Here is a 12553-nt window from a genome sequence, read left to right on the forward strand (position 1 = left end):
GCCCACTCAAATGCTCAAAGAGCCACGGCACAGAGCACTCCCTGTCTCTCCATCACCCACTGCACCCCACCCACCCCCGGGCCTCAGCAAAGCGAGTCTGCAACATCGACTGGTTAGTGCTCCTGAAGGAGGACCCAAACACTTCTGCTTTTTGTCCCCAGGCCTGGTGTGTGTTCAGGGAGGCCAAAAGCCTGTGCTTGTGAGAAGTTCACAAAACCAGCCCTAAGTAAGCTAAACCCCGTTACAGACGGATATTAGTACAGGCCCATATCTGCTTTACCTATAAATTCACTGAACAGGAAACTGGAACCCAAGTCCAGTCTGCGTTTCTTTAGGAAGAAGTGATGTGAATTACATGAGTGTATCTTCCTAACCAATTTTAATGCCCATTAGGGAAATAGAAGTCCTTGTGGTTAAAACATTGGAGTATATCGTTTCGATCCATCCAATTTACTCTGAAAACCTTTAAGCTCTAGTATTTGGTTAGGAGAAAGCCCCTGAGCTTGCCCCACCCGCCAGCCCCCAGGGGCGGTGCACAGCTTTCCTGAGGCCACTTCACTCACAGCTTCTCTGTTACTGTCCCCGGGGAATGTGTCCTTAAGAAACATTGACAAATCACGATTAAGCAAATTCTGAACACATAGGAAGTCACACATGTTAATGCCAGGAACTCTCAAATAGATGCTAGCTTTTAGGAAGAAATGTCCAGAACTTGAAAGTGGTATCCAAACTCCTGGGGGCTCCTGCTGGCCAGCTTTCTCAGCTAACCCGGCCCAAAGGGAAAGGGCTCCATGGGAGGCACAGGCAGAAGGAGTTTGCTCTGTATCATTCTTATGTTACTGGCCCAAGAATTTCCCCCCCACACACAACAGCTCCTTGACAGATAAAGGAACGTTGAGGGGAATAGCTAGCCCACGCCTCTCTCTGAGCAGTCACATTACTTGAAACCCTGTCAACACTGGGCAGCTGCCTCCCTACTCAGACGTGTCACTGCTGCCGTTGCCCTTGTGACCGCAGGAGGCCTGAGACACAGTGGCAGCACACTCGAAAAGAGGCAGGCTCTGACCCAGGGGACTTAGCCCCAAATCCTGCCTCTCCAACCTGAAAGCTGAGTGCACTGGGGGATTTTACTTAAACGTCTGGGCTTCTGTTTTCCCACTCTGAGACAGAGGTGACAACAGTACCTTCCGAACAGGGTGCTGTGAAGATGGAATATCTTCACATGTGGAAATACTTAGCACAGTGCCCGGCAAAAGTCATCAGTCAGTACCTCTCAGTTGCTAACACTGTTGCTATTATTATTATCATTTCCGTCTCTGCTACACCTCCCCGCCCTCCTCACCAACCTCATCACTTCATTCTGCACCATGCACTCTGCTCCAGCCCTCAGGCCTCCTCACCCATCCAGGCAAAGCATATTCATTCTCACCTGGTCACTGCCCTGCCTCTGCCTGCGATGCCCATCTGTTTGTTACCCAAATGCTGCCGCTTCTCCAGGCCCAGCTCCCCATGGACCCCACAGAGGCATCTCCCGGCCAAGCCAACTTCAGGAGTGTCTGTCCCTCTCTAAATGTGTCTGTGGGACATTTTGAGGTGTGGCCTGATAAGTTCACTAGGTCCTTCTCTCCCCATTTTTTGATGTGTCTTATACATCCAAGCCATCGGGGCTCAACCCAGAAAGCCCTGGGCCTCCATCCTCCATCTCTTCCTATTGAAACACTGTCAGTAGGAGAGAGGGCTGCAGGCTGCCGGCTGCTGGCTGGCTTTGCCACATTCTTGCAGCTAAAGAATTGCAGTGAATTTAAATTCTCACTTCACAAGGGACTGCTAGGGCATTGGCAATTCTTTTCATTCTGAATTCTCCAGGTGATGGCTTCAGTTCCTGTTCCGGCACTAACATCACATGGGGCAGAGAAAAGACAGTAGCAGCCTCTAACACTGACCACTCCTCTTTAGCCAGCAAAGTCTTGCAGTGGCTTCCCAAGGTTTGTGTGTGGGCATGTTGGTACTCACCAGTCAGCAATGCATCCAGTTATTAGGTAGCCAAAGATTAATCCAACCAGTAAGGAGAACTTAGCGATATGGACCTTCCAGGCATTATCACACACAAGATCCCACTAGAGAGGGGCAAATAAAAAACAGATCAGAGAGAAGCATACACAGGTGCCAGTCCTAGTCAATCACAAGGGCAAACATAACTGTGGTGAGGACCGTGACGCCACATATACCATTAGGTGGCTCCTCAGTGTTTAGGAAAACCCAACAATGAGAAGTAAATTTGCCCACAGCAGGCAGTGTAATGCGTTAGGCTGAGGCAGATTATGAAGACCTGCAGTAAGTGCCCCCGTGAAACCTGGGGATGGTGCTCCTTCTGTTCCAGGTCACCTGGGAAGGTCACCCGAAGGCCTGGAGCAGCTAGGAGGCTGCGTTCCTGGCCACCAGCACCTGCGAGTGACACAGGGCCAGGCGGGTGGGAAGGGCCCGGCAGGCGGGAAGGCCCCGCCAACTTTTTACACCAGGTGTCATAATGACATGAGGAAATTAAAAGCAGTTTTTGTGTTTTCATCCCCCCAAACTTCCTAAGTAGCCAAAAATAAAGAGGGCTAATAGCAGGTGTCCAGGTATCAACTTTAAGCATCCCTATTATTTTGCTTGTAAACATGTCGTGTTTTTCCATATTCCACTCTAAAGCTATCTGCTTCACCTGGAGAGAAAGCTGATCAATCAGTAAGTGAAACATATAGACTATTTTTGAAACTACGTGTTGTTGTTATTTAATAAACAAACAAAATAATCCTCCGATTGTCTTTCCTTCTTTCGCAGGCACAGGAGAGAAGCCCATGTTTATTCCCTGAAACTGGCGTGTGTCCCAGGGGAGCCCCCGTGAGCACACAGCACGGGATCCACAGCCGTCTGCGTGGGGCTCAAGGGGCAGATGGGGAGCCTCTGCCGGTGGCACCACCCGTGTCACCCGCAGCAGCACTGACACCCTCCATCTTAGGGAAAGAAGTGGCTAAAGCTTCCAGCCCTGGGAAGATTAGTCACTCAGGTCAGTGGAGAGGGGGAGTGAAGCAGGAAGCTGGGGAGGTGCAAGGATGGGTAAGGCCGTGGGGACTGTCAGACAGAGGGAGTTCTGGAAGCAAAAGCAGGATTCGTGGGGGTGGCATAGGCTGTGTGGAAGGCTGGGCTGAGATCTGATCTTAGCTCTGCCTTCTTCAATATCTCCCCCTGGTCTATCTGTCTTGAGACCCAGAGTATAAATGTAGGAGTTCCTTAAAGGGCATGGTAAGCTCAGGTCAATTTCTGGAAAACCTGATGGAGCCCCCAGGAGTCCTCAGCTGTGGATCTCAGCTTCCATGGGCTTCGGGAAAAGCTGGACTCCGGCTCAGACTGTGGAGAAAGGCACCTGGCCCAGGCAGAGCAGGAAGGCAGGTGCCTGTCACAGTGTACCTGCACCCTTTGGGACACACACTTGCTCACTGATGTCCCCAAGGTATGGCCGACTTTCCAGAGACCTTAGGAAAGTGACTAACTCCTCTACCATCGGCTTCCAGAGCAATGGCCAACACCAGGCTCAGGAAGAAAGGGACAGACTGACAGATGGACTGAGAGCCTCATTTATAGTGGATAATTGGGGAGTGGGGCACCGCTGGGTGGACAGAATCTTGTCATTTGCAATTCAAATACAGGACTTCTTTAGGTGGGTAACTTCCTCCCACATCTCTCCCAGTGCTCCTCAAAGGTGGTGAGACAGCAGCATCAGCGCCACCTGGGAATGCGACAGAGATGCAAATTCTAGCCCTTCAGGTGAATCTGAGGCCTGCTCATGTCTGATCACCGAGGGCCTGCCCTGCCATTTCCTGCCACTCTGAAGCCAAAGACTGAGCTTTGCAGGCCTGGCTGGGTTCAGCTGCAGCATGCAGCTGACCCTGGGTGACTCTGTACAGTACACTGGTTATTGTTTTGTGCTGCAAATGCAGAATTGTGAAAATAGACTATGAGTTAAGTGGGCTTTTGATGGCACATCTGGAGAACCAACATTCATGTGTATATTACTTCTAGGAGAAAACATATTCTTAATAATCAACCCCTTCAGGAATGCAGGCTCTGCCTGCACTGCCAGTTGTAGCACCCTAACTGGAGAGTGTGCTTCCGAGTTGGGTTTACACACTGAGGCCATCTGAGTTGGTTTCTCTCCTCGCTGCCCAGCCCAGGAACCTGCCCACAAAGTCTTTCAGAGAAAGAGCTATACCTATCAGCACAGCTGGTTAACCTGGGAGAGGAGGTGCTACCACACCTGTAATCACAATATCGCAATCACACCACACCTGCCTGTGCCTCAGCCTGGCACATTCTTGGCAGAAGAGAGGCACAACTGGCCACAGATGGCTCCTGAGGAGGGAGGACACCAGATGCTGGCTCTGTGGCAGGGAGTCACGGGCTCAGCTCTCCACCCAGCAGATGAGTTTACTTGAGGTTAAGGGATAGATACAAAGAAGCACATCATGCTTCTATTAGATGCCAGGAAGCCAGGGTTTTATAATAGCATCAGGGAGGTGGGGAAATTGCCAACACTGCAGTGAACCCAGCCACCTGAATAGCAACTCTACCTGACTGGCTGTGGGCAGCCAAGACCCAATTTAGGTGCTGCCAAACCAGAAGTTCGCTGGCCTCTGCAATGCACCTTAACCAATGGACAACACTGAAGTGGGAAGCGAAAATGCTGCGAGAGACAGGCACTTACGCAGCTGGCAGGGAAAGCCTTGCTAGAGTTCTCAGGCACCCGCTTAGGTCTGGGGGCGGGGCCAGGAATCCAGATGGGCATGTGATAGGTGCATTAACCCCTCAGTCAGGCACAGAAGTAGGAGGCATACCTGAGTCTACAAGCAAACTCACTGCAGGCCCAACAGGTTCCCCAAGGTGAGGTTCCTCATGCCTGTGGCTCTGCCCATCACAGCACCCTTACAGCCTGCAGGGCCACCCCAGGCACATTCCACAGCCTGAGAGGGGGCTGGTGGCACAGTTGTTGAGACAACATCTCCTGTTTGACTTCTACTTCTGTACTTACAAAAATGTACTGAGTAAAGAAAATATACTTAAGACATATTATCTTCCAAGGAATCTTAGAAGTATAAGGAAGCTTCGAGATGAACTTGCTCTCAAAATTTGCTTGCTCCACTATGGCAATTGGTCATTTCACAAGCAAAGCCTGAGGGATGTTAAAACATCTAAAACGTGCAAAAAACAGGACTCAGTACAGCTAGTTTGATCTCTGACGTTATCAGTCGCCTCATCCCCTCTCCCTGAACACTCAGTCACCACTTGCAGGAGCTCTCCCTTTCACACACTCTTGCACCAGGATAGTCTGCTTCATGGGCAAGGGAAGGGTTCACTCACCATTCTCCAGGTGTGGGGCTGGGAGACTAACCCCTCCCCCCCCCAAAAAAATAAATAAAATAAAACCACAAAAACACCACTTCGAGACTCCCTTATAACTAAGGTTTTAAATGTGATGTAGGTTCTGCCAATCAGCTGCACAATCCAAAATAACTTTCAGTGCACAACCTAGTTCTAATTTTTGGGATGACTTGAATTAGGAAGCGTGTGAAGCAGGGAATAAGTGGGACATCCATTCTGCTGCTCAGATCTGGCAGGAGGACTTGGTTTGGAGGTTGCTAAGGTATGACCTTGGAGCCAGAGGTTAAACAGTGGTCCCTCGGTCCCTAGACTCCTGGCTGTGACTCAGTTTCACAGGCAGGCCAGTCTAGGGAGTTCTCCTAAGAGTCCTTTCAGAGGTTGTGCCCTCAGCTGCTCCTGCATTGTAGTGAGCATGATTCCCCTGTGTTTGATCCTTATCTCCTTCAATGTCTAGTATGGTATCTGTTATCTGCAAATTGAATCCTACTCCCTAATTAAATTTCCTAGGGATGGGGTTTGCAGAACTGGATGTCACCATCCCCCCTTCCTGAACTAATACCAGAGTCTCCATGCATTAACTCTGGCTTTCCTCTAATCCATTCCCTGCAGAACAAAGAAAATAGTCCTCTAATTAAGCACATTAACACTTTATCAACAGTTCTAACAAGATCATAAAATCGTTAAAGTCTCAGCACCATTTCATAATCATAGACTTGTTTTCTTTGCCATTGTTCGAAGACCAGGGATGTCTATGGTGATGCCACATGAGGCTTATGAGCCAAGACTGCATAGTTAGAAAATTAACCCTAAAGGCGTTCTCATATTTAGTTGCACATGTTCCATTAAAAAAAAAATTAAAAAGGCAGAGGTTACAGATAACCTGGTAGATTTTTCTTTACCCATATATTTTTAAGGATGCACTAAAGTAAATAAAATTTATCAATTTTCAAATCAATAGCCTAATGGCTTGACTTGCCAGAGCAAAGAAATATTCATCAAGAAAACTAATGAAAATTCCAATGAAGATGGAAAATAAATGGGAGATAAGAAAAATAACCTTATTTTCAGCAATAATACTATGATAAACTAAACTGTAAAAACAGGAACATAAAAACAGACAACAAAAGAAAAAGAATATAGCCCAGCCAGTGTGGCTCAGTAGTTGAGCGTCAACCTATGAACCAGGCGGTCATGGTTTGATTCCTGGTTTGGGCACATGCCTGGGTTGTGGGCTCAATCCCCAGTGGGGGGGAGAGGGGGTGTAAGCAGAGGCAGCTGATAAATGATTCTCTCTCATCATTGATGTTTCTATCTTTCTCTCCTCCTTTCCTCTATGAAATCAATAAAATATATATATTTTTTAAAAAGAAAAACCATTGAAAAGAAACATTTCTTATTCAATTTTGAAGTGGAGCTGGAATTCCTAAAGATAAACACTAAGGTGAAAAAACTACCTAAGGAAATACTGATAGATTTTATAATAGTTTAACTGTGACTACTTAATTATTATTCATGTTAATCATTTTTAAAATCCATGCATCAAAAATACCATAAACAAAATAATAAAGTCCCAAATTTGTAAAATATATTGTAGGGGATCAGAATGTACCAGCCCAAAAGATGCCACTGTGGCATAAGGATGATTTGAACTGGAGGCAAATGAGTGTCAACAGATGCAGAAGGAAGCCTCCTCAAAGCTTTGCTTATCTGACTAAGAGCAGACACTCTGAGAAGCGAGGGCTGCCATCATCCCGGCTCCTGGGGAAATTTTATGGCCAAGATGATGGAGTCAGTCCTGAGATGGGTCTGCAAACAATCTTACTAAAATGACCATTATTTTCCATTATTTTTCCTCATATATTTATCTTTCCAAGTTTGCTGCCCCTAAAAGCCTAAACCCCCTTTCCTCTATCTTATTACTTCTCTACAGATTTATTTTCTTTTGTTAAGATGCTACATAAGCCCAAGTTTGTACATGCTAAATACACCTATGAATAAGCTTTCTCTTGTTCATTTGTTTGTCATCAGTCTAATTTTCAGGATCCCAGCTACAGAACCTAGGAGGGTAAAGGAAAAAAGGGATTTTTCCTCCCTTACAATATCCAAAGGGTTAATATCATTCATATTTAATAAGTATTTTCATAACAATATAGACTAATATTCAAACTAGAAATAAGTAAAGCACCCAGACATTCAAAATATAAATGGCTAAAAAATACTTGGGAAATCCTCAATTCTACTAATGAAAATCAGAACTCAACATTCCTTTTTTTTTTTTTTTTTTTTTTTTTTTTTTAATTTCCCAAAGATGAAGGCGAAACAAAGAGGTACAAATCTGTGCTTGGAATATAAACTCAGCACTGTGTTTCTGGAAGGCAATTGGCAATATGCTTGACATTGTTTTAAAGAGTGAGCGCTCCTTACTCAGCAATTCCCTTTCATGGAACTTTCCCCAAGGAAATTATCAGATGCCCACAGGGGTCCCAGTATAATAATGTCCAAGTTGTAACTTGTAAGAGAAAAAAATGGGAACTTAACTAAATGTCCAACATTACTGTAAGGCCATTAAAATTTTGTTTTTGAAAACTAATGATTAAGGCAAATAACAATACATGATAAAATGTAATGAGAAAGCTTCCGAAGAAGAAAGCAGTAAATGGTTGTTTGTGGGTGCAGGGGAAATCCAAAGACAACATTCAAAAAAATTTGAAGTGATTGTCTCTGGAGGGTTGAATTACGACTGAGTTTTGAGGTTCGTGGAAGATGGCAGCTTAGGTAGATGCCTGTACTCGCCGCCTCCCACAACCACATAAAAATTACAACAAAAATACGGAACAACCATCATCCAGAACTACTGGAAAGCAAACTGAATGGAAGTCCTACAACTAGAGAAGTAAAGAAGAAAGTGCACTGAGACTGGTAAGAGGTGTGGAGGTGCAGAATGGGCTGGTCCAGCACCAGCATGTGCCGCTTTTTTAATTGGGAGGGAGATCATCTCTCTGGAGGCTACCCATGAGGAGCAAGGGGTCCAACCCAGGGACCCAGAGCTGGGAAAAGAAGTCCTTATGGGCTGTAAAAACCAGTGCAGATTGGGGCTAAGTGACTCAGAGGCTTCTGGAGACCTAGCTGTTCCTCTTTAAAGGCTGGCACCATGAAATGAACTTACAAGATCCTGATTCCTTTGAGCTCCAGCACCAGGGAAAGGCTCTGGAATCACAGACATACATGGGGAGGAACTGGATTGTCTGGCATCAGGGCAGGAACTCGGGAGCAGCTTTCTCCCAGATAGATGTGCTTGCAAGGATCCTTGTTCCTATACTGGGACCAACCTAGTCTCAGGGCTGACTGGCAGCCAATTCTGTTTGCTCTGCCCTGGTGATTCCCTTAGAGACCCTACCTCATCCAATTTACAACCCCACCCAAGCTGTGTGTGGAGGTTTTTGCATATGAATGGTCTGTCCTTTCTCAGGCTAAAACCTCTCAAACAAGCTGCAGCTGGGTCAAGGATCCCACCTATCAATAAAATGCCTAAGATCCAGCACCAGCACCAGCCTGCCTTGCTTCCTAGCTGGGCCTCTTCTGGGCACTTCCAAACCCAATACAAAGAGGAGGAATCTGAAGATCTCTCTGTAGCTCCTGCTGGGTGGCCCCAGGCAGTATTACTTTGCACTTCCTTGGAGACCCAAGAGCCAATGTACCCAGTGGTCAGTGTGAAACCATACCAGATTACAACTTTACACATCCATAAGTGACACATTCAAGGGGCAGACTCAGTGAGCACCAAAGCCCACTGAAGCAAGTTCTGCTCCATAGGGGTATCTCCTGCACAGCAGCTATTCCATTGTAATTACAGCTGGTCCTCAGAACAAATTGGCAATAAAGTCTCAACTACAAGAAGTCTCAACTACCACAAAGGGTGCACCTAGAGTTTCCAGCTCAGGTGATTGGGGAGCTGAGCCACTGGGCCCTATAGAACACTTACTACACAAGGCCACTCTACCAACCCAAAGAGATATAGCAGCTCCACCCAATACATAGAAACAAACACAAGGAAGCAGCCAAAATTCAGAGACAAAGAACCATGTCACAAATGAAAGAAATGGAATAAAGCAAATTTGGGTGTAGAGTTCAAAACCATGGTTATAAGTTTACTCAAGAATCTTCTAGAAAACTCCAAAAAAAAAAAAAAATGGAAAATAACCACTCAGAAATTAAGCATACACTGACTGAAATAAAGAATAATATGCAGGGATTCAACAGAAGAGGATTCTGAGAATTAAATCAATGATTTTTGAAATATGAGGATGCAAAAATCACCCAACCAAAAGAGCAAAAAGAAGTAAGAATCCAAAAATATGAAGATAGTGCAAGGAGCCTCTGGGACAACTTCAAGCATACCAGCATTTGCATTATAGGAGTGTCAGAAGAAAAAAATAGAGCAAGATATTGAAAACCTATTTGAAGAAATAATGACAGAAAACTTCCCCTACCTGGTGAAAGAAATAGACTTACAAGTCCAACAAGCACAGAGAGTCCCAAACAAGAGGAACCCAAAGAGGACCACACCAAGATACATCATAATTAAAATGCCGAAAGCTAAAGGCAAAGAGAGAATCTGAAAAGCAGTTAGTTACCTACAAGGGAATGCCCATATGACCACCTGCTGACTTCTCAACAGAAACTATGCAGGCCAGAAGGGAGTGGTAAGAAATATTCAAAGTGATGAATAGCAAAGACCTATAATCAAGATTACCCAACATAGCAATCATTTAGAATTGAAGATCAGATAAAGAGTTTCACAGAAAAGAAAAAGCTGAAGGAGTTCATAATCACCAAACCAGTATTACGTGAAATGTTGAAGGGTATTATTTAAGAAGAGAAAGAAGAAAAAGAAGAAAAAGATAAAAAATATGAGCAACAAAATGTCAACAAAAATATACCTGTCAACAATTGAATCTAAAAATAAAAATGAATGAATAAGAAATCTAATGAACAGAATAAACTGGTGAATAAAATAGAATCAGAGGCATATAAATGGATCAGACAGATGATTCTCAGAGAGAAGGGGAATGCGGGGGGGAGAGTAGGAAGAGATTAAACAAAGACTTTATATACATATATGCATTACCTATGGACATAGACAATAAGGTGAAGAAGGCCTGGGGTGTGGTGGAAACTGGGTAAAGGAGAGCAATGGGGGTGGGGAGAGGGAAATCTGTAATAATCTCAACAATAAAGGTTTTTTTAAAAAAAGACTAAGTTTTATAGTTTTAACTTTTTCAAATTTTCTACAATTCATTTATAAATCTTATAATGAGAGAAATATATATAGATAAATATACTAGTAACATAAATACCCACGGTGATAGGAGGCAGTGATGTTTGTGAGTGTTAAGACAAAATCATCTATATAAAAGCCTAATATGCAAAGTGTCCCCTTGGGAGTTCGAATGACAGGGAGTTTAGGCCCTCGCTATGACATGCGCTAACCACCAGGGGGCGGCGCGGAACAAAGGAAGGCTCAGGCAGGCAGCAGGCAGCTGGGAAAGGAAGGCCCTGGCCAGCAGCCTACAGCTGCTAGGGACCCTACCCATGCACAAATTTTGCGCACTGGGCTTCTAGTAAAAAGATAAAAAACAACAGCCTTTTCAGGAATATGCATTTTACCACAATCTAAGAACTCAGGCCTAAGGGAAGCTTGTATGGGAAGCAATTTGGAGCAAATCAAGTCTTCATAGCCTGAATTTTCTTTACGTTATGCACACTGACTAAAGCAAACACATTTTGGGGGGGAAGGGGGTGGGAGAACTAAATAAAAAATCTTCCCCAAGTTTCACCTTTTGTGGTGGAGATCCTCACTTGAGCTTGTTTAGTTAGAAACCAAATGGGTTTACCCATCCCTGTGCAAGTCATCTGTTAACAACCTAAGGACAGTCAGCTGAGATAAAAGGACCATACACTTCTGCTCAGCACTACAAAGGGGATAATAACCCGTAGAATGCCAAGCTTAAGTAAAACAAAATTCCTGAATGAGTGGTAGAAATTTAGAGAAATATAGGGTCAACAATCTTCTGCAACACTTCCCTCCCCCAAAGTAGCATTTCAGCAGCCTCTCATGAACCACTGTTCTATATACCACAGCTTCGCCCCGCCTTGCATTTCTCAACTGGAGGCGATAGAAATGCAGACAAACACGCACGCACCCAGGCACTCGCATGCACAAGTTCACCCTAAAAGATTAGTCACAGACAGACAAAAGGAACACCCTACAAACAGGCCTGATGCAGCATATTAGCTACAATTAGCTTCTCAACATTCAGGCAGCCTATGCTCCCCTGTGTTTTTCAGTACTTCTTATCTATCGGTATATGATTTTTTTCCTTCCTAAAAGACTATCAAAATGTAAACCATGCTATGTATTTTGAAAATCATTCGCTGCTTTTTGCTCTTAAGCTCATCCTCCAGTTTTAGGAGATCCACTTTCAACAGTAGCTGACACAGCTGCCAGTTAGGCTGGCATCCTTGCAAGCTTCCTAAAATGACATAATGAATATCCTTGCCAGGTACTTCGGGATAATTTTGTTGTTGTTGTTATTGGGTTTTTTTTGTTTGTTTTATTTTGTATCTCCATTTTTTATCCATTGCTGCTCAACTTTCCCCCCCCCCCTTAGTGACAAAACAACAAACAACAACAAACAAACAAACAAAGCACACATAGCACATTGAGGAAAATAGTTATACCAAAAATCTACTGCAACCTCTTCACGCTGGGTGGGAGGCACACCTGACCGGCACCTGCATTCCCACTCATTTGCAGAAAGCCCACTCCAGAACCACAGCATTCAAGCTGGTTAAATTTCTTGAACTTCACATGGTCCCTTTTTCGATTTATGTAGCAATTTTGGGTTCATTCTGACCCCTTCTCACAGTGGTCTCTGTCAGGTTTCTTTTTTCTTCCATAATATTCTTAAATGCCTGCTGGGCTTTGCTGAAATGGGAATCACAGCTTGAATTATTGACATGGGGGCTTCCCATCTTACTGAATCTGAGCATTTTTTTAAAGGAATAGAGACCTCTTTCAAAGACAATTTCAAAGGGAAACAGAAACAGGCCAAGGGAACTGATGTAGGGTTAT

General features: G+C 44.7%; 1 protein-coding gene across 10 annotated transcripts in view; it reads right to left on the reverse strand.

The window, feature by feature from the left end:
- The window catches only part of SLC22A23 (solute carrier family 22 member 23), a 174031-nt gene that overhangs the window by 132302 nt on the left and 29176 nt on the right, over positions 1–12553 (reverse strand). For 9 of the 10 annotated variants that reach the window (XR_014794038.1, XM_084873124.1, XM_084873126.1 and 6 more), the window contains exon 2: positions 2014–2117. The exons of the other annotated variant lie outside the window; for it this stretch is intronic. Coding sequence is in view for 8 of the 9 variants with exons in the window: in XM_084873124.1 (XP_084729250.1) it covers positions 2014–2117 (104 nt within the window). In the remaining variant the exon portion in view is untranslated. The remainder of the gene's footprint in view (positions 1–2013; positions 2118–12553) is intronic. 10 annotated transcript variants of the gene reach the window in all.

The sequence above is a fragment of the Pipistrellus hanaki genome (assembly GCF_964339955.1).
Source record: "Pipistrellus hanaki genome assembly, chromosome: 2".
Lineage (NCBI taxonomy): Eukaryota > Metazoa > Chordata > Mammalia > Chiroptera > Vespertilionidae > Pipistrellus > Pipistrellus hanaki.